Source organism: Jaculus jaculus, chromosome 6 (assembly GCF_020740685.1).
Source record: "Jaculus jaculus isolate mJacJac1 chromosome 6, mJacJac1.mat.Y.cur, whole genome shotgun sequence".
In the NCBI taxonomy this organism is placed as follows: domain Eukaryota; kingdom Metazoa; phylum Chordata; class Mammalia; order Rodentia; family Dipodidae; genus Jaculus; species Jaculus jaculus.
Genome location: NC_059107.1, coordinates 67,243,311 through 67,264,702, shown reverse-complemented (window position 1 = coordinate 67,264,702; position 21,392 = coordinate 67,243,311). Strand labels below are relative to the sequence as shown.

At 41.6% G+C, this 21,392-nt stretch overlaps 1 protein-coding gene and 1 pseudogene across 3 annotated transcripts; one reads left to right on the top strand and one right to left on the bottom strand.

The window, feature by feature from the left end:
- Positions 1–3,924: 3,924 nt before the first annotated feature.
- On the top strand, positions 3,925–19,742 carry Dynlt2b (dynein light chain Tctex-type 2B). 3 transcript variants are annotated; one of them, XM_045153364.1, is made up of 5 exons: positions 3,925–4,143; positions 6,237–6,370; positions 8,351–8,420; positions 16,274–16,337; positions 19,616–19,742. In XM_045153364.1, the coding sequence occupies exons 1-5, from the start codon at positions 4,025–4,027 to the stop codon at positions 19,679–19,681; spliced, it is 453 nt and encodes a 150-aa protein (XP_045009299.1). In that variant the 5' UTR covers positions 3,925–4,024; the 3' UTR covers positions 19,682–19,742. The 3 variants fall into 3 exon arrangements, with proteins under 3 accessions (XP_045009299.1, XP_004668390.1, XP_045009301.1); XM_004668333.2 differs by having other exon boundaries at positions 19,591–19,742; XM_045153366.1 differs by lacking the exon at positions 19,616–19,742 and adding an exon at positions 17,221–17,262.
- Positions 12,727–14,469, bottom strand: LOC105944760 (annotated as a pseudogene).
- Positions 19,743–21,392: the final 1,650 nt, after the last annotated feature.

Sequence of the window (21,392 nt, the reverse complement as noted above, 5' to 3'; positions counted from 1 at the left end):
GTCCACTGCCGCTGTTCCCACAGAAGTGGCTGCTGCTGGGTCTGCTGCTGCTGCCGCTCCTGGGTCTGCTGCTGCTGGGTCTGCTGCTACTGCCGCTCCTGGGTCTGCTGCTGCTGGGTGTGCTGCTGCTGCCGCTCCTGGGTCTGCTGCTGCTGGTTCTGCTGCTGCTGCTGCGACTGGAGCTTCTACTGCTGGGGCCACTTTTACTGGTGCCGGAGCCACTGATATTGCTGCCGAACTCTGCTCCTACTTGGGTCCCGCTGTCCGCTCAAGTTGGCGTAGCTGGGTCCCAGGACCACTGCTCTGTTCACCGGAGCTGGGCTCAGGCAGTGGGGGACAGGAGGGAGCTGCAGCTGCTCTGGTTCTGTCGCTGCTCCACGTGTTCTTCTACCTCGTGGTCTGCTCCTCCGTTGCTCACTGCCGCTCTCCCTTCACATTTTCTGAGTTGCGGAGAGCGCCGGTGTCAGTGGAAGCTCCTGCACCTGGCTTTTCCTGCGGCTGAAGCCGAGCCTGGTGGCTTTCTGATGCGCCTCTGCCGCCGCGGTGGCCGGGCTGACAGAGCTGCTTTTGCTGGCCTGTGCGGGCTCTGAATGCTCTGGATCTCTTCTACTTCTCCGCTGCCACTTCAATTTCCTATACACCTCACTTTTTAGTAAAAGTGTATATTTTGCTGAGTTTTTTTCCCCCCTAGGCTGCTTTGGCGTGGTACCTATGCCGCCATCTTAACCAGAAGTCTAAGATGCTTTAAATAAGTGGTATGGAAAGCTACTTTTTTTGGATAATGGCACACACAGAAGCCATAGATTATTACGAGAAAAATTTCAGTGCCAGCGATGGTATACCTTCCAGTGAGTTTTGGCTAGCAAGGTCTGTGATACCCCCAAAACATTACAGGCCATTGCCAAGGCTCTGGGTTTCTCACCAGAATTAGATTCTAAGACCTTGTTACTGAAGACTCCATATGCTTGTGCTGCAAGGTCACTGAGAAATCAAGCTGAAGCCCAACTGAAAATCTCCTCCCTGTTGACCAGCTGACAAAAGCTGGAAAAAGCTATACTGCATGCAACTCTATGGGGTGATAAACAACAGTGAACATTGAAAGCTTTAAGTTTCACCAGCCAGGCCAAAAGAGCCAATATGTACAATAGTGGTTTGTATGTTATGGGGAAAACCAACCACTCTCTAATTGGACTGGAGGTCCACTACACAGGAGGGAATCTATACCTTGTACTGAAAATTAGTTAAAAGCCTATGACAGGGGAGGTCATGAGCCCTAGGGAATAATGCTTGCTTCTATCTGGCTAAATGTGTATATTATGCTCACCAAACTGCCTGTAAGCACTTCTCTTAACATTTATATCCACATATTAATGTTACTCTCACTCTTTTCAGATGGTGGTAAGCAGTGTAATAACTCAAAAGGCACCATAGGGCTGAGAAGAAGTGGCAGAGCAGTGTTCAGCACTGAGACATCTTTCTCACACCTTCCAAAGCTCAGGATCCATTGTAGAAGGGGTGGTGCAAAGAATATTAAAGAATATTAAAGTGGTTAAGTGTTTGCCTGTAAAGCCTAAGGACCCCGGTTCACGGCTCGATTCCCCAGGACCCAAGTTAGCCAGATGCAGAAGGGGGCACACACACTTGGAGTTTATTTGAGTGGCTGGAGGCCCTGGTGCACCTATTCTCTCTTTCTCTCTCTCTCTCTGTCTGCCTCTTTCTCTCTCTGTTGCTCTCAACTAACCAATTTAAAAAAAGATGAACAACAACAACAAAAGAATATTAAAGCCAAAGTAAGGGCAGAACTGCTTTCAATGCAATCCTCCAGTTACAGAAAATGGGCCCTGGATATCCATGACCTCACAGTGCCTAGTGCTACCTACACAAGACCCTCAGAATAGGAGAAAAATATGATGACTTCAAAATAAAATTGATACTAAGAGGGGAAGGGAGTATGATGGAGGGTAGATATGTGAAGGAGAAAGGGGAGGGAATTATCAAAATTTATTGTCTATAGGAATTGTTAATAAAAAGAAATCCTAGGTAAGAAGACCTCCCTCCCAGGAAGGACCCAGGCTGCTTTTGGAAGAAAACATCTAGGGAAGTTATAAGAAGTTTGATCATACTTTGATCTCTAGCAATGTGGAGACTGCAAGGATACTTTCAGGGGTCCAGTCACCCTAACTGCCTAACAAAACTACTTGACTCTCTTTTAAAAGCCAGGTGCACAAAGTGGTACATACATCTGGAGTTCTTTTGCAGCAGCTGGAGGACCTGGTGCACCCCTTCTCTATCTCTCTCTCTTTTCTCTCTCTACTCACAAATTAAATAAATAAATAAAAGGTGGCCCAACCTGATGACTATGGATTAGAACAGTACTCTGCAACCTTTTTATTGTTGTTAAATAAATTAACCCATTTATGGCTAGCTAGGGATGTCTCAAATGATAGGACTTCTAGTGGTCCTTCAGTTCCTTCAGTCTTCTGATGGCAGACGACTGTGACAGCAGAGGCTGTGTTGTAGGTCCAGGGCCCACCAGCCACTGTTTACATACAGGAACCGCAGTGCCCGATTCCCACAGCCCTTGGCTTCATCTTGGTTTTGCCACAGAATGAGCACACTTGGTGCGCTCATTGATTTCAATTGTCTTCACCATTTTCCATAGGGAGGCACCATAGCCGGTCGCATGCTTACTTACCATGCTGATCATCTTGGTGCATTGGTGCAACCAGAGCCAGACCACAGAGAGGAAGAGACACAGTACATAGGCACAGTTTTAGATGGGAGAGCAGAAGTGCAACCCTTTTCTTTAAGGGGTTGTGCAGGATTTTGTGGTTCAGGGAGGGGCTGTGAACCTCAACTTTTGGGTCCTTGTCCTATTTTAGCAAAGAACTGATAGAATTCACTCTGAGAAGGATAAATAATGAATTGTTATTTTTATTTAGAAAGAAAACATGATTTATTAAGCTTATTATGGGGGCATTAAAATCCAGGGAGGAGGCTAGCTGAAAGATTCAAACCAGAAGAGAATTCGCCTCCTTGCCCATCTGAAAAGTAAGAGGGTAGATGGAGAAACTCCATCAGAGAGGCACACACACTCACGTGTGGAAGGCAAAATACAAGAAGCAAAAGAGCCCCTTCAAATAAAGAGAAGATTAAGAAACAGTGAAGGGGCTGGAGAGGTGGCTTAGCAGTTAAGCACTTGCCTGTGAAGCCTATGGACCACTGTTTGAGGCTCCATTCTCCAGCACCCATGTTAGCCAGATGCACAAGCGGGGTGCATGCATCTGGAGTTCCTTTGCAGTGGCTGGTGGCCCTGGCATGCCCATTCTCTCTCTCTCTCTCTCTCTCTCTCTCTCTCTCTCTCTCTCTCTCTCTGCCTCTTTCTCTTTGTCCCTCTCAAAAAAATAAATTAGAAAAAAAAAAAACATTGAAGGCCTCAGATTAAAGACAAATCATACATATAATCAAAGTGAAAAAGTACACCAAAGTATGACACAGAAAGCATGCAGAAATATTCCCAGGCAGAGAGGAGTTACATCCTTGTACAGGTGAGGTCACAGGGAAAATATGGCTAGCCTTTATATGTATCATACACATCCAATTAGAATGACCCTTCTTATCAGACTCAGGTGTGTGGATTCAAGGGTTGACCTAGAAGGAGCCAAGACCTGATTGGTTCATAGACTTTTCTGGCCATTTTGAAGATCCCTGGGCTAGAAACACTGCCAGCTGTTCACTGTGTACTCATGGTCAGGTCCCTTATCCTGACTCTCAAGTTCCCTATTTCCTGTGTCGCAGTTATTCAGAGATTTAAAGCGCTTCACAAATCAAAATCTCCCACAGACTCTGCTTAAAGGGCTGCCACGTCCGCAAATTCAGGCCTGCTAGAGCAACGCGGGCGCGGCTCTGGCAGAGTCACGTGACGGCCTGGCGGCCGGGTTGCCTTGGCGATGAGCTCCGGGGCCCTAGCTACAGCGTAATCCGCCGAGCCTCCCTCTGGCTTTCGCCGGGGCATGTCCTGGTCATGGCCAAGTCTATCGGCGTGTCTTTCTCCATGGGCGCATCCGAAGGGGGCCTTGATGCTGACAAGAACACTGGAGAGCTCGAGAACACCTACATTCTGAGGCCTATTTTCCAGCAAAGGCGGGTAGCGGACAGGACATGGCTGCAGCTATGTCGAGAGTGCTGGGTTCGGAAAGCAGAGCTGCTGGGGAAGCGGTGCTTTGTGAAGTGGCGCGCAGGGCGAGAAGGGGTCTCGGGAGGGTGAGAGGGACCGGCTGGAGTCAGAGTTAGTGGGGCGGTAGAGGCGTGGGTCTGCGGACCGAGGCTTGTTCGCCGGGAGTCCCAAGAGACTCAGGAAAAGGGTAGATTCGAGAGTGGCAAGAACAAGCATCTTCATAGGACTCCGACCATTAGTGTTCTGATGGTTATCACGTGTAGGCCTGTGCCTACAATACACTTACTTCTGGTGCATGGTGTGTTACCAAGAACCCTTTCCAGGTAAAATTCCCTAAACCTCGACCTTGCCAGAAGAGGGCAGTCAGCAAGCTCGGTAGCTAATTTGATCTTCACAGAGAAAATGGTTAAACAGAATAATCCCATGCCCCTGTGTTATTGGGAATCAGATCGCTGCATGTGAGAGTTGGCAAGTGTAGAACTGGAAACCAGAAACTTTGGTTATATGTGATAACAATTTCATGTGGCAGTTTTTCCATGGAGGAAATGGATATAGAACCAAGCTATCTTGATAAGAGGAGTGATTGCATTTTAGGGCTGGGGAGATGTCTCAAGTTTGATTCCCCAGTACCCATCTAAAGCCAGTTGCACAAGGTTGCTACTGGAGCTCAGTAGCAGTAAGAGACCCTGGCATGCCAATTTATTTTCCCTCTCCTTAAAAAAGAGTGATTGAGGGCTAGAGAGATGGCTTAGTGGTTAAGTGCTTGCCTGTGAACCCTAAGGACCCCGGTTCGAGGCTCGGTTCCCCAGGTCCCACGTTAGCCAGATGTACAAGGGGGCGCACGTGTCTGGAGTTCGTTTGCAGTGGTTGGAAGCCCTGGCGCGCCCATTCTCTCTGTCTACCTTCCTATTTCTGTATCTCTCTCTCTCTCTCAAATAAATAAATAAAAATAAAATAATTTTTTAAAAAAGAGTGATTGAGCCAGGCGTGGTGGTGCACGCCTTTAATTCCAGCACTCGGGAGGCAGAGGTAGGAGGATTGCTGTGAGTTCGAGGCCACCCTGAGACTCCATAGTGAATTCCAGGTCAGCTTGGGCTAGAGTGAGACCCTACCTCAAAAAACAAAACAAAACAAAAAAGAGTGATTGAGGGCTGGAGGAGTGGCTTAGCCATTAAGGCACGTGCCTGCAAAACCAAAGAACCCAGGTTCAATTCCCCAGGGCCCATGTTAGCCAGATGCACAAGGGAGCACACGAGCTTGAGGCCAGCCTGAGACTACATAGTGAATTCCAGGTCAGCCTTGGTGAGAGAAAACCCAACTTCATCACCATAACAATCCTGTTAACATGGTGGTTCAATTTATCATAAGATTAGGTTCTTGGTGGGGGGGAGGGGTTGCAAGTGGAGGCTGTAGAGCCTATCCATTGATTTTATTTATTTATTAATTATTCTTTGGTTTGTTCCAGGTAGGGTTTTACTCTCACATTTCTGGAGTTCGTTTGCAGTGGCTGGAAGCCCTGGCGTGCCCATTTTCACTCACTCTCTCTTTCTCCCACTCTCTCTGACTCTAATAAATTAATTCAAAAATTTTTTAAAAGAATGATTCAATTTTAGATTAGTTTGAAAGTAGAACAGATAAGATTGGCTTTCAGTTAGATTAGTATTAAATGAATGAGAAGATCTTTTGAGGACCTAGTCTAGGTCAGAAGAGAATATCAGAAGCTCACCATAGAGCTCATTAACAATTTTGGGGGGTTAACCAAGTTTCACATATGTCAAACAAGCACTCTACTAACTGAGCTACATTGGGATGTATTAATTTTGAGTTGATTTTTAGACATTTTGATGGAATATATGTTGGTTTGAAGTTTTGAAACAGTTAAGGCTGTAGATACAAACTTGAATTTGACTTTGGGTTTTCTCATATTTTTTAAAGAAAAATACAAATATGACTCAAGGCTACTAGTGACAAATTGAAATGAAAAATTGGGGAAGGCTGAAATGTGAATGTTGAGGTTTTGAGTTGCCAGTTAGAGATGTTTTCCAATTGTTTCCTTTAGGTTCAGACCCTCTGTGGTAAAAGGCTGTATCCATGCTGTGCTGAAGGAGGAATTGGAAAATGCTGAGTATTCTCCAGAGGAAATGCCTCAGCTCACAAAACGTTTATCAGAGACCATTAAAGATAAACTAAAAGGTAATTATGGTTATGACTGGAAATTACATTCCCTTCAAACATTCAGTTTTACCCACCTGTCTCTGCCTTATCTCTAAACAAGGAATATCAACTATGGATTTGATTAAAGACAAATTTCTCTTCAATGTCTAGTTTTCTGTACTTGGTGACCTTTATTTGGATGGGTTGTTGCAAATGGTGGGAAAGATTAAAGATTTGAACTAGGGTTGGAGAGATGTCTTAGTGGTTAAGGTGCTTGCCTGCTAAGGATCCAGGTTTGATTCCCCAGTTCCCACGTAAGCCAGATGCACAAGGTGGCACATGCATCTCGAATTTGTTTGCAGTGGCTGGAGTCCCTGTTCTGCCCGTTCTCTCCCTCTCTGTTTGTCTGTCTGTATGTATGCAAGCATGCATGTATGTATATGCCAATATATATATATCTCAAATAAAAAAATAAAAATATTCTTTAAAAAATTTTTGAACTAAGGCACTATAAAAACTATTGTCCAAGAAACCCAAGTATCCAGAAAGGCTCCTTTCCCTCAGCAGATTTTTAGACCAACCTATCAGTTCCTTAGTCTACCATTCAATACCCTCCCAGGCTGTCCTAGGTCTGTGTTTCAGCTGAACTTGTGTTACTCAACCTTCCATTCCTGTCAACAGTACATCTGTATTGTGTATTTTGTGCTTTTCATGCTTTTTCTGTTTTTCTTTGTTAAAATGTTAACCAAAACACCAAAATCAAAATGTTATCCTTAATGTTATACCATATGAAAAGCTGTTTATTTCTATCTGTGCCCTTCTTTCTGTGGGGCAAGAAGCCCTGGAGTGCCCATTTCCTCTGTCTCTCTCTCTCTGTCTTTCTCTGCTTGCAATTAAATAAAAAATATTTTAAATTATTTCTTTTTCCTTCTCCTGATCCCTTTCTTTTTGAGATGGGGGTCTTATTCTGTAGCCTAGGTGATGTTCCTGCTTCAGCTTCTAGAGTACATTTTAGCATATTGCCACACAGCTTTTAATTTTCTCTTTCTGTATGCCCAGATCACTTTGATATGGCGTGAATATTTTTTAAAGGTATCTTGAGACTATATGTAAGTATGTATGTATGTACATACATATGCTAAAATAATATGGGAAGGCATTCCTTGGATTCTATATAGAAGTAGCTGAAACAGTATAATGTCAGTTATTGACAAGCTGCTTAAATGAATAACTTTTATTAATTGTGTTGGAGTAATACAGTGGGAAGAAAAACAAAACTAAATGCTATACACACACATACCTTTCTCTTCCATCTTCTCCACGATCTTGGATTACAAATGCACACTATCATGTCCAGCTTTTTGTGGATTCTGGGGACATAAACTCAGGTCCTTACACTTGCCTGGCAAACACTTTCAGCTGTCCATACCCTTTTTCCTTTATCTTTGTAACTTGAAGGCCAATCTCAGTATCTGAGTTAGAGTAGATGAAAAGGAAGGTTGATAGAAAGACAATTATGTGCCAGCAATGTTCTAGATGCTTTATGTATTATTTACTATATGCATTACCTCACCTAACCATACAACAGTCTGACAGGCAGACAAGAACATTTCCTTTTTTAAAATAATTATTTATTTGCTCATATGTGTATGTGTATGTGTGAGTGTCCATGTATGGTTGTACCAGAATCTCTTGTTACTGCAAATGAATGCTCATCTGGCCTTATGTGTGGCTGGTGATGGCAGGCTTTGCAAATGAGTGACTTTAAACTGCTGAGCCATCTTCCCAGCCCAAGAACATTTCCTTTTAACGGATGAGAGAAATTTAAATGGAAAAGTTAAGTCTCTGATGTTTCACTTTAGGTGAAGCTTATAAGTTAGGGTTTATCTCAAGATGTCTGTGACTCTCAAACTTACTATTGTTCTCATTAAGTACCTGTGGACTAAATGTTTGTTGTGTATTCTGGAAGAATTTGCATTCAATAAGTAATTTTGATTATAAATAACTTTTTTTCCCTAGAATTGGGATATGACCGGTATAAAATGGTGGTGCAAGTAGTGATTGGTGAACAAAGAGGTGAAGGAGTATTGTGAGTAATTGCTTTGTCTACCTTGCTTTTATTTTTTTTCTTAGGAGTTATTAATCCTGTTTCTAATTAAGTTAGATTTTATCTTTGCAAAAATGAGGACATTTTAATGAGATACAGATGTAAACTAAAGAGGTCTTAGTCAGAAATCTGGGTGAGTTTCATAGGGTAACTTATTCTTCATCATATTTCTGGGCTTCTATGATTTATTTGTATATCTTTAGACAATATGTAAGTGTGTGCATGTTTCCTCCCATATTCCTGTTGCCCAGCTTTTAGGGTTTAATACTCTCTTAAAATTTTCCTTTCATTAAGGAAGGGAGAAGGGTACTTAATAAGTTGGTATTGTATATATGTAAGTAGAATGATTGAGATGGGGAGAGGATATGATGGAGAATGGAATTTCAAAGGGGAAAGTGAGGGGTGGAGGGAGGGTATTACCATGGGATATTTTTTATAATCATGAAAAATGTTAATAAGAATTGAGAAAAAAAATTCCTTTCATTTCTTTTCTTCTTTCACCTTCCTTCCTTTTCATCTTATTTTTTTGAGCAGGGTCTTATGCAGCCCAGCCCGGCTATACTCAAACTCACTATGTAGCTAAGGCTGACCTAGAACTTCTCTTGCCTCTACTTCTCAAGTGCTGTGATTATAGGCATGCACTACTGTGCTTGGCATTGCTTCTGAATTTCTCTACAAGAATTTGTGACTTCTCATTAGCAAGTCTAGTAGCCCCTTTGTAGCTCTTACTCTTATTCTTGGCTTCTGCATCTTAAAATTTAGTTGTTTATTTATCCCCAAAATCAGTTATCTAACTCATTTTTCTTTTTTTTTTTTTTTTTTTTTTTGTTTTAGTCTCATTATGTAGCCTTGGCACTCCCTATGTAGCTCCAGGGTTGCCTTGAGTTCTTGGCAATACTCTTCCTGGTTCAGCGACCACATTGGTTTCTAACATGTTTTAAAAAATAGTTTTATTTATTGATTTATTTATTTTTGTGTGTATGTGAGGGGGGATGGGTATGCCAGGGACTTTTGCTGTATTTCTGGCTTTACATGGGTACTTAGGAATTGATCCCAGGCTGGCAGCCTTTGAAAGCAAAAGCACCTTTACCCACTAAGCAATCTTCCCATCCCTAGTTTGATTTTCTGACATCTTATTTTCTTTCTTTTTTAAATTTTTATTTATTTTTTAAAAAGTTTATTTTATTTTTTAACTGACAGATGATAATGTTATATACATATGAGGCACAAGGTAATGTCACAATAAAGGTACACAATACAAAATGACTAAGTCTACAGGTACAAATCAGCGGCTAGAGATTTTCACGCTTTACTTGGTAACAAAGTGGAAGTGAAATGGCTTCATCAAATAGAATTAGCTTTGAATTGTCTTTGACGTTCTATGATATATGATGACTAACTTTAGACCCCCGTCCCCTCTGCACACACTCACAGGCTCAAGTATGGAGCACATGCACAGTGTTTTATGCATTATAGGGAAGAAGGAAGGAGCAGAGAAAGCTACCCCCAAAAGCGAAATGTCAGCATCACAAACGGGCAGAAGTCGAAGGCCCCGAAACGACCCCTGGGGGCTGTAGTTCATGCTTGCCCACTACTCTGTCATTTTCCATCACCCTCTGTGACCTCACATCTGAAATTCCAGAGTTCCAGAAGCAGGTGAAAAAAGCCAAAGGATGTCCCTGGGAAGCCTTCCCTGATTTGATCAGGATGGGTATGAGGCTGGGGACAAACTCACAGGCCACTACTTTGACATCTTATTTTCTTTACTGTATTGGCTTACCTTTCTCCTGTGTATATCCCAAATTGTGAGCTTTTTTTAGAGGCTTAGTTCTTGGTGTTTCCTTCAGGAAGCTCATTCATTCTCTTGACTTAAGATTATTCCTTATATAGCTGACTCCAAAATCTATATTTTCCTGTCTTTTCTATGACCCAGTGTTAATCCTCCATGCTCCTTTGTGAATAGTGCCTAGTACATTATTGTGGAAAAAAGGACTAAAATATTTGTTGAAAATATCTTGCAGATAGTCTCACTGAGAATTTTCTCTGTACATTAGATTTGGAAGGTACTTTGTCTTTATTTTATAGATGACACATTGGCACGATTGGCCCAGAAACACCTGACTCATTGAAGGTTTTGATGCTGCAGTGTTATGACATCAGCATAATGCTCTTTACCATGCTGCCCTCTACCACTGTTTAGGTTTTGGGAGCTTTCCTCGGCACAGAGAGGCTAAGAACACTTTTCCATTTTACCATTTGTGATCCAGAGTTCTTTCCCCTCTCTGTCCTTAAATCAGCCTGTTATCCCTTGTCTCTCACTATTACCAAGGTTGAAGTTAGTCACAATGCTCTTTCCCTCATTGCATGTGTGATTGGGGTGCTCACAGTATACACCAACTTCTTCTTTTTTTTTTTTTTTTGAAAGTTCAACAGAAATAATTTTATTATTTTTTGTTTGAAAAATTCAAAGTAATACAAAATAATTTTCATCACATTTCAAAATTAAGCTAAAGTTAATGAACAATACCCAACACGGACTGACAAGTGGCAATACAATTCTGTTTTATTATTAATTTTTCTAGGGGAAAAGCATGCTTTTCTCTCCTTTTTTTATTTAACAGCACCTGTAAAAAGTGAGCATATTATTTTGAGCTCGGAGAGAGAGAGAGAAATAAACAGATGTATTGATGTATTCTTTTGGAATGTTAGATTACCAAAACATCAACTGCATCACACAGTAGTTATTGAAGGCATGGTGAGCTAAAGCAAGGGTAGAATTCTGGAACTGAAAGTATTCATAGCAGCAACTTTTGAAAGATGATTTTATTAAGTCATTGCACTTGGGTCACTTTATTGCTACAGCACAAGGCCATTAAATTATACTTGTCATTTCTCAGTTTAACTGATTGTCTCATTCTGCTTATACATTTCAAGTTTAAATGCAAACATAAAATGAATTTAACCAAAACATCTACAGAGCACTTGAATCTTTTCTGTGATCACAGTAAGAAACATTTAAAAAGTGTTAGGGCAGGCCCGTGCTCGCTTCACATCTTCAGTCCTGTACACCTGCAAGGCGGTAACAGCTTGTAACAAGACAGAAATAATCACCTTAAAACTTAGTCAGGAAATCAGTATTCTATATGAATGAATAGCAAAATGATACATTCCCTCACTAATAATTTGGCAATGAATGATTCCATGCTGTCACTTTTAGTCTTTCATCCTCATCTGTGGGAAAAGTTAAGGAGTGATGTCTAAGTTGAAGCTCTGTTACTATGTATCATTTCATGACAGACCCTGTAGGAAATAGTAATTAACAGGCGTTCCCATATGAAGAGCAAACACTGGTGAATTTCTTTATTAAAGGAATTGTTTTCCCTTTAAGTAAATGCAAGCTTGCTTGGTTTTTAGTATTTTGTCAAGGGCAGAAAAGCAGATACACAGAAAGGGCCTGTGTCTTTTCTGATCTGCCTGAGGAGCAAGGAAGGCAAAGCTCTCTGTCGGGACTCACTGCCATTCCTGATTTGTGCATATGGGGTGTGTGTGTTTTACTTTTTTTCAGGGGACGGGGGAGTTACTAAGTGACCTGGGCTATCTTCAAATTCATCATCTCCCTGCCTCCGCCTTCCTGTGCTGGGGCACACCACCACACAGAGCTCAAGACAGCCTTCAAACGTAGGCTGAACCCTGCTGGAACCTTTCCCTATAAGTCAGGTACTGGGGTGCAGAGGGAAAACTTCATATCTTCCAGTAGAAAGTTGGAGGGTTTCCACAGTGGAATGTTTTTAATTTTAATTTTAATTTTTATCTAAACACTATCACTAAAAGATCTAATTTATTTAACTAGAAGGAAATAATTTGTTGACTCATCATCAACTTTGTTCAGTAGTGGCCTCTTAAGAGCAGCTCAAAGACTGAATGGCTAAAGTGAGGCATGGTAGCACATGCCCTTAAGCCTGACACTTGAGAAAGGAATTCAAGGAGTTACAGGTCATCTTCTGCTACACAGCAAGGTCCAGGCTAGCCTGCTACACAAAAGTTATGATTTAAACATTAATTAATTGTTTACTGGCATCTCTGTTTTTTCTAATTTGGTTCTCTTATACTGGAAACAACATGACAAAAATTCATTTATGCAAGATTACACCAACTTCTTATCAGCATGTTTGTTTCTGGTCTCTTTCTCCCACAGTTCACTTTTTCCTTTCACTCTTTCTTTTTTGCTGTACACAATAGCTTGTGTTTACTGCAAACAAACAAATGAAAAGAGAAAATGGTCAGTAAAAGTACAATATATAAGGTTGAGAATTTAAAAACATCTTATATTCTGCTGTAATGGCAGCCCAATTAATAGCAACAAATGGCTGTCTTGCTGTCTGCCAGAACCAGTGGGTAGCTTTGCAGACCTGACAAACAAACTTTGTGAAATATGTTGTATGAATGAAGAAAATTGGCAGGTCTTCACTTCAGACTTTGGATTTCCAATGTTCTTGACTGGCATCTTCTGCATGGTCTGTCAGGACAGGGGACTTCTAACATGGTGGTCTGTCAGGCTCTGCCAGGCACCAGACACTGGCTGGAGCCTTCAGGAGAGGGGCCTGAGCTTCCAGACACAGCTAAGGACCCCTGGGGCTACAGGAGGCCACTCCCTCTCTAAGCTCTGCCCATAGCCCTGTGACCTTTGGCCAGTTGCCTAGAAAACTCCTTATCAGCCTTCACATAGTCCATTCTCCTGGGACCCTAGATTACCTGACCCCTGTTGCCATTGCCTACTTGCTAGGATGAATGTCCCTGTATGCTAATTAGGCATCAGAAATGAACTTGATACGTCCAATCACCTTAGGACCCTTCCTCCCACCCTCAGATGCTTTAAACCCATTTCACTGACAATAAACTGAGAGACCTGTTCAACTTTCTCCCAGGAGTGTTTCTCTCCTCCCATGCTCACCCACGCCTGGTTGCCTGGATGCTTTTGGGGAGAACTGTAGTCAGCCCTGGAGCAAGAATCCAGGAACCTACAGTGGTCCTCTCTAGTAGGGCTAGGAGATAATTTTTCTTCTTTTGACTGGGTGGGTATTTTTCAGACCACCATTTTTTTTCCAATATAGCCAACGAGTTGCACATAATCTACATTGCATATTAGATGGACCCCAAGAATACCACAGGTGAGACTGTAGCATAGAAGGTCTCACAGGTTCTTTCCAAGAGGGGGTTCTGGGGCTGGAACGTGGTCCCCACAGCTCCATTCACAGTGTCAGGCCTGCCACTGCTGGTAGATACTCGGTTAGGATTTGGTTTGTAAATTGGGTTATATACTTGTTTCAGTTTACTCTCAGCTTCTGCTGCTTTTAAGCATTTCCACTGCACATATCTGTCATTAGTTTTCCACATGTAATAATATTCAATTGTTGAATTGAACTGCTTGCTAGTCAGTGACTGCCATGAGAGAAAGTCTTGGCATATATCATGGAAGTCTTTGTCGTATTTTTCCAGTGCTTCTTCAAATAAATTAGTTTCAGAAGCTGAGCGTTCTTCCATTTCATCTCTGCATAGAACAGACCCTCCAAAAGGCACTAAGACACTGATGGCACTGCTCAAGTCATAGCTGTGTTTGTATAGTGTATCCGTAGCATGGGACAAAGTGATGTCTGCAGCTAACTCATTGCAAGCTAGGCCACCTCACAGAACTGCTGCAATGCAGGGCTCATGTAAATGTCTCAATAGTGCAAGTGGTCAGTTTGGTGATCTGTGAGCAGGCTACTGGGATCTCAGACTTTCACTTCCAATTTTGAGTATGCCTTCTCATCTGGGTTCCCCCTAAGGGTATTTCTGGAATGTCTGTTTGATATCTAGGGCCCACTCTGATTTCACCTTTGTTAGCTAATATTTTCACTGAAGGATCATAGACCAATGAATAGAAAAGGGCACCTTCTTTTTCAAGATATGACAATGCTGACTTTGTTTCATTCAGTGGGACAACACTGCATTTTGCCCTGGTATGTTTTGCAGACAGAGATTCATACACAATTCACTTTTCTTTTCTTTCTTTCTTTTTCTTTTTCTTTTTTTTTTTTTGCTTGCTTTTTATTTTGTAGTGCTGGTGGACTTAGGGCCTCATATATAAGAAGTGATTGCTCTACCTCTGAGCTGTCGTCATTTTGAATGTAGTCAATCATTTTGCATACCTGAAAAATAACATAAATTATTATTTCTTATCTCAAAGTGGCTTGAATTGACTTGTTAGATGTGGTCAGGCCAAGCTCTAAAAAGTATAGCATACAAGGTACTTCCCTCCTCCCTCTAAAAACTTATAATCTAAAATTTAAGCATAAGTTCAGGGACTGAAGAATTCTTCTTTCTACCGTTTAGCTCTACTAGTTTCAACACATAGTATTGTTGTCCTTGCTTCTACTAGATATTGTGAAATTCCAGTCCTCATCCTATTTCATCTGTGAATGCAATAGTTTATATCTTTAAAAGATAAGCACCCTCCCCTTTTTTGAGACAGGGTATCATATAGCCTAGGCAGGGCTCAAACTACTTAGCTGAGGGTGACCTTGAACCCTTGATCCTCTCTCCTTCACCTCCCAGGTGTTGGATTACAGGCATGAACCACCATGCCTGGTTTTATGCTGTGCTGCAGATTGAACCCAGGGCTTCAGGACTACTTGGCACACACTCTACTTATTGAGCTACATATCCAGCCCTATTTTGTATGTCAGAGTCTCACTCTGTTGCCCAGACTGACCTCAAACTTGAAGCAATTTTCCTGCCACAGCTGTCTAAGTGCTAGGATTAAAGTCGTGAGCCATCATATCTGACTCCTTTATTTATTTCATTCATTTATTTATTTATTTTGAGGTAGGGTCTTGCTCTAGCCCAGGCTGACCTGGAATTCACTATGTAGCCTCAGGGTGGCCCTGGACTCATAGCAATCCTCCTAACTCGGCCTCCTGAGTGCTGGGATTAAAGGTGTGAACAACTATGCCTTGTCTTCTGACTCCATTTTTAACTTGCTTTGACTTTGACTAACTTTTATTCCTACTCAAGAATTGGGGATAATGGAATGGCCAGTTTAAGGACATAGAGGGAGCATAGTAGCTTAGACTCGAGTAGGAGACCAAATTCTAGTTCAGAGCTTGCTCCTTCCTTTTGTGGGTCTTGATGAATGATAAGCTTGAACTACATAATCTGCTGGGCCTTAGTAGAACTTCATTTTTCCTACTGTGCAGGAATTGAGTCCACCTATAGTCACCAATATCCTAGATAAAGTTATTTACAGTGGATCACCACTCAGTACCAAAGACTTCAAGATATTGACCTTGGTAGTTGTCAGGCAGCCAGTTGGGGGTCTGAGGCTGCTAGAGCCCCTGGGGTGGTCACCTTTAGCTGCAAGTAGCCTCACCTGTTTTTCCAGGTAACTCAGCGCACTCTGCTTTAACAAATACTACTATTCTGTCTGTGTGCCAACTTGTGAAACTGTCTGGAGACATTGACCTATAAGAATATATGAAGGGAGGGCTGGAGAGATGGTTTAGTGGTTAAGATGTTTGCAAAGCCAAAGGACCCAGGTTCAACTCCCCAGGACCCATATAAGCCAGATGCACAAGGGGGTGCATGCATCTGGAGTTCGTTTACAGTGGCTGGAGGCCCTGGTACACCCATTCTCTCTCTCCCTCTCTGCCTCTTTTGCTGTCTGTTGCTCTCAAATAAATAAATAAAAATAAACAAAAAAATTTAAAGGAATATATGAATGGAAACTTGCTCATGGCAAGTACATGTTGTTCAGATATGGTTATATTGTTGGTGATTTTTCATTCTTGACTTTTTAGCATGGCTGCTCGATGTTTCTGGGATGCAGACACTGACAACTACACCCATGATATTTTCATGAATGTAAGTCTCTTTGGAAACCTTTTATCTTTTCCAGGGTCATATGGGCATTTCAACTAAAATTAGTTAATATTTATTTACATGTGAGCACATTTATATTTTTTGTCTTAGACTGCTTTTCCTGATGAGATAATTTTACTGGTACATATTGTGTCACTAAAGTTGAAGCCCACTGTGCTTCTCATAAGGAAAGAGACTTTTTTTAAAAAGTTTTTTCTTATTTGAGAGAGTCAGAGAGAGAGAGACAGAGACAGAGACAGAGACTGAGAGAATAGGCGCATCAGGGCCTCCAGCTGCTGCAAACGAACTCCAGATGCATGCGCCACCCTGTGCATCTGGCTTACGTGGGTCCTGGGGAATTGAACCTGGGTTCTTTGGCTTTGCAGGCAAATGCCTTAACCACTAAGACATCCCTTCAGCCCCCATAGAGACTTTTATGTATACAAGTGACACTATTCACAGGTTTAAATGTTGGAACAGCATATTTAACAATGTGATTAAAATATTAATATTTTCTTTCTTTTTTGTATATGTATGTGTGCATGCATGTTTGTATGCATATGGGCACATGTGGGTGCAAGTGTGTGTGATCAGAGGTTGACATTGGGTATCTTCCTCAGTTGCTCTTCTCTTTATATATTGAGGCTGGATCTCTTACTTGAGCTCACAGCTTGCAGATTCAGCTAGTCTTGCTAGCCAGCTTGCCCCATCTCTGCCTCCCCAGTGCTAGGATTACAGGCAACCACCATATCCACCTGGTATATATGTCTAAGTCTGTTCCTCCCACTTGCATGGCAAGCACTTTATCCACTGAACCACCTCCCTAGTCCCTAAAACTTTCCTTTTAGTCACTGTATTATTTACTTTTCTTGTTGCTGTGATGAAGACTTGACAATATGCAATTTAAGGAAGAAAAGGTTGATTTCAGGTCAGTAAACACAGTCCATCATGGTTGGAAGGGGTGGTGGCAGGAGCATCTCCCAGCTTGGCAGTTGGGAACTGAAATACATTTGGGCAAATCAGAAAGTAGAGAAAAGGAAATGCCAGTTCTCATCAACTTTCTTCTCTTTCCCTTTTTTTGAGTCTGGACTGCCCATGGAAAGGTGCCACCCATGTTCAGAGTAGGTCTTTCCTTCCTCAGCTAAACTTCTCTGGAAGCACCTCCAAATATGTCCAGAAAAGTATCTTTAGGTGATTCTAAATATAGTGAAGTTGACAGTGAAGATGTACCACTACAGCCTTCTCTAATGAATCACTGTGTTCTAAAAAACAATCCCAATAATCCTCATTGAAGTAGTAATTCATAACTAGTGTTTTAAATTATGTATTTGTTCACTTAAACACCAAGTTTTTGGTATATATGTGTTAATTTATTTTTGTGTGCACATGTGTGTGTCAGGGTGCACGTGTATGTGGAGGCCAGAGGAAAACCTTATTCCTCAGGCACTGTCAAACTTTTTTTTTTTTTTTTTTTGAGGCAGTCTCTCATTGACCTGGAACTCTCCAATTAGCACAGACTGGCTGGTCAGAGTTCCAGGGATTCACTTTCTTAATGCTGGGGTTTAAAGCATGTACCACCTCAGCTGGCTTTTCTAGATGGGTTCTGAGGATTGAACTCAGTTTGGAAATTTGTAGAGTCAGAGTCACAGTAGAATAGAGCCTGGATTGAGTAAGCTAGAGAGAAATGTTCCATTTCTACTTCTGTTACTTTCTAATTGTACCTTAGGTAAGTCATTGGATTTTTTTGAGTTATATCAAGCATTTAAGGAGTAGATTTTTTTCCAAAGACTGGGTGTGTCTACTTAAGAATAATTTGAGGGATCTTGTTTAAAGTATACATGTCAGGACTTTTTTTTTTTTTTTTTTTTTTGCCTTTTGCAAGTAAATTCTGATCAGATAAGCCAAACATTAGATTAGGAAATATGAATGTTTTTAAAGTTTATAGGTTTTATTAGATTATAAAATTTAAGAGAAGGAAGGAAAACAGATGTCATGCTCAGGGAGTCCAGAGGGAATTTGAGAACCCCAAAGTATAGAGACCTCCTGCCAATAAGGCAGGAACAGGGTAAAGCCTTGTAATCATCAATTTTTAAAGTTTCCCACATGATTCTGTTGGTTGCTAGATTTTTACAAAAGTGTCATCTAAAGTGAGTATGGTGGTGCATGCTTTTAATACAGTACTTGGGAGATAGAGACAGGAGGATCAGGAGTTCAAGTCCAACCTTGGCTACATGAGACTGTCTCAACCCTTTTTCTCACCCTTGGGCAATTCACATATACCCTAAAATAAAACCAAAGGTGTTATTATATGAGGGAGGGAAATTCACACATCAACCAGATTTTTGACAACAGATAATATAGTTATTAGAGCACAGATCACTCAAATATATTAGTATAAAAGTCCCTGGAAGCCTGAACAACCACAGAACTTTGCTTTGGGTTAGTAAAATCAGGTATTTGAGCTCAGTTTGTCTTCCACCACCGCCAGCTGTAGGTGAATTTACTATGACTGGCATTGCTAAGGCAGGTAGAACTCTTAAGTATCAAACAACAACAACAACTACTTAAATTTTCTTTTGTTTATATATGTGTGTGTATGCATGTTTGTATGTGTATGGGCACTTGTTTGTGGGTGTACATGCACATGGAAGCTAGATGTCAACATTGAGTGCCTTCCTTAGATTTTGAAACAGGATTTCTTGAACCTAAAGCTCACCAACTCAGCTTACTCGCTAGCTGGTAAGGCCTAAGGATCCTCCTATCTCTGCCTTTCCAGGGCTAGGGAGATAGTTCAGTTAGTCCAATGCTCACCACACAAGCATGAGAACCCGAGTCTCTAGCACCCATGTAGAATACCGGGCATGTGGGCACACATCTGCAATCCTAGCACCGGGAGGGCTGAGGTGAGATCACTGTGAATTGAAGGAGAGCCTGAGCTAAAGAGTGGGTTCCAGGATAGCCTGGGCTAGAGTGAGACCCTGTGTAAAAAAAGAAAACAAACAAACAAAGTAAGGTGAAAAGTGATCAAGTAAGACACCTGATATCAACCTCTGGCCTCCACATAATACACAAACATGTTCACATTGCAGCCATACATTTAAAAACACAAATAAATACACTCACACATGAAATCCATATACAAGACAGAGTCAGAGAAAGATAGAAAGTTGACAAGAGATCTTGTGTGGTGTCCTCATTACTTCATTAGTATTGATATTCTGAATTTCCATGTGTATTTTCTGCCATTTTTTTTTAGGACACTTTATTCTGTGTTGTTGCAGCATTTGGCTGTTTCTACTATTGAGTCTTTGAAAAAGCTGAGAAAAGATAACTATGAAGAAATCTGAACTCTTCTACTATTAAATATCCTGACAAAATAAAAATAAATTGGCACTTTCGCAACTAGAATCTGTTATGTTTTAGGTTTTTAAATGTTTAATGCTTTGTTTTTTTTTTAAATTTTTTATTTATTTATTTGAGAGTGACAGACACAAAGAGAAAGACAGATAGAGGGGGAGAGAGAGAATGGGCGCGCCAGGGCTTCCAGCCTCTGCAAACGAACTCCAGACGCGTGCGCCCCCTTGTGCATCTGGCTAACGTGGGACCTGGGTAACCGAGCCTCGAACCGGGGTCCTTAGGCTTCACAGGCAAGTGCTTAACCGCTAAGCCATCTCTCCAGCCCTAATGCTTTGGTTAAAAAAAATTTTTTTTTAATAAATTTGCAAGTAGAGAGATATAGAGAGAAGAAAGACAACAGAGAGAATGGGCACACCAGGGCTTCCAGTTACTGCATCAAACTCCAGATGCATGTGCCACTTTGTGCATCTGGCTTTAAGTATGTATTGGGGACTCAAACCTGGGTCATTAGGCTTTGTAAGCAAACCCCTTAACCACAGCCATCTTTCCAGCTCTAGTGTTTTTATTTTGATATGCTTTTACTACCTTTGGAAAACAGAGAAAGTAGAGGAAAATCCATTTAATTTTTTGTTTTTAGTTCTTTGTGTATGTATGCTTTACATCTATAGAATCAAAAGAGATCCATCCTCCTTCATTAGATGTCTGCAGTCTTAAGGGTGAGGCTGGAGGATTGCAGCAAATTTGAGACCAGCCTGTTGCTACATCGTGAGTTCCAGGTAGGCCTGGAGTATAGTGTGAGGCCTTGGCTCAAAAAAACAAAACAAGGTGGGGGCTGGAGAAATGGCTTTGTGGTTAAGGCACTTGCCAGTGAAGCCTAAGGACCCAGGTTTGATTCCTCAGTACCCATGTAAACCAGATGCACAAGGTGGCACAAGCATCTGGAGACTGCAGTGGCTAGAGGCCCTGGCCCCCTCCCTCAAATAAATAAATAAAATAGTTTTTAAATAAAGTGGCTGGAGAGATGGATCAGCGATTAAGGCACTTGCCTACAGAGCCTAATGACAGTTCAGTTCCCCAGTACCCACATAAAGCCAGATGCATATGCAGTGGAGTCCATTTGCAGCAGCTGAGGGCCCTGGCACACCCATTCTTTGTCTTTCTTCTCTCTTTCTCTCTGCTTGCAAATAAATGAAAGAAAGAAAGAAAGAAAGAAAGAGAGAGAGAGAGAGAGAGAGAGAGAGAGAGAGAAAGAAAGAAAGAAAGAAAGAAAGAAAGAAAGAAAGAAAGAAAAGAAAGAAAGAAAGAAAACAGAGCAAGATGGCTCACACCTGTCATCCCAGCCCTCAGGAGGCTGAAGTAGGAAGATTACTATGAGTTCAAGACCAGTCTGGGCTACAGAGTGAGCCAAAGGTCAGCCTGGGCTACAACGAGACCTAGCCTTTAAATAAAGAAATAAAACCTTGCCTCTACATAAATATATAGGACTAAGGAGAAGGCTCAGTGGTTAAGGGTGGTTGCTTGCAAAACCTGCAGGTCCGTTTCTAATTCCCAATGCCCAGATGCACAAAGAGGCAGTCGCACCTGGAGTTCGTTTGCAATTCCAAGAGGCCCTGGTGTGTCGCCTGCCCACCTCGTTCATTATTTTTCTCTTGGCAAATGAACAAATAGGTACAATTATTTAGGAATATGCAAATAAATGAA

Coding starts and splice junctions, on each gene's coding strand:
- Dynlt2b (XM_045153364.1), top strand. CDS start 4,025: ATGGCCAAGTCTATCGGCGTGTCTTTCTCCATGGGCGCATCCGAAGGG. Junction 4,144..6,236: donor AGGCCTATTTTCCAGCAAAG/GCGGGTAGCGGA, acceptor TGTTTCCTTTAG/GTTCAGACCCTCTGTGGTAA. Junction 16,338..19,615: donor CCCATGATATTTTCATGAAT/GTAAGTCTCTTT, acceptor GTGTTGTTGCAG/CATTTGGCTGTTTCTACTAT.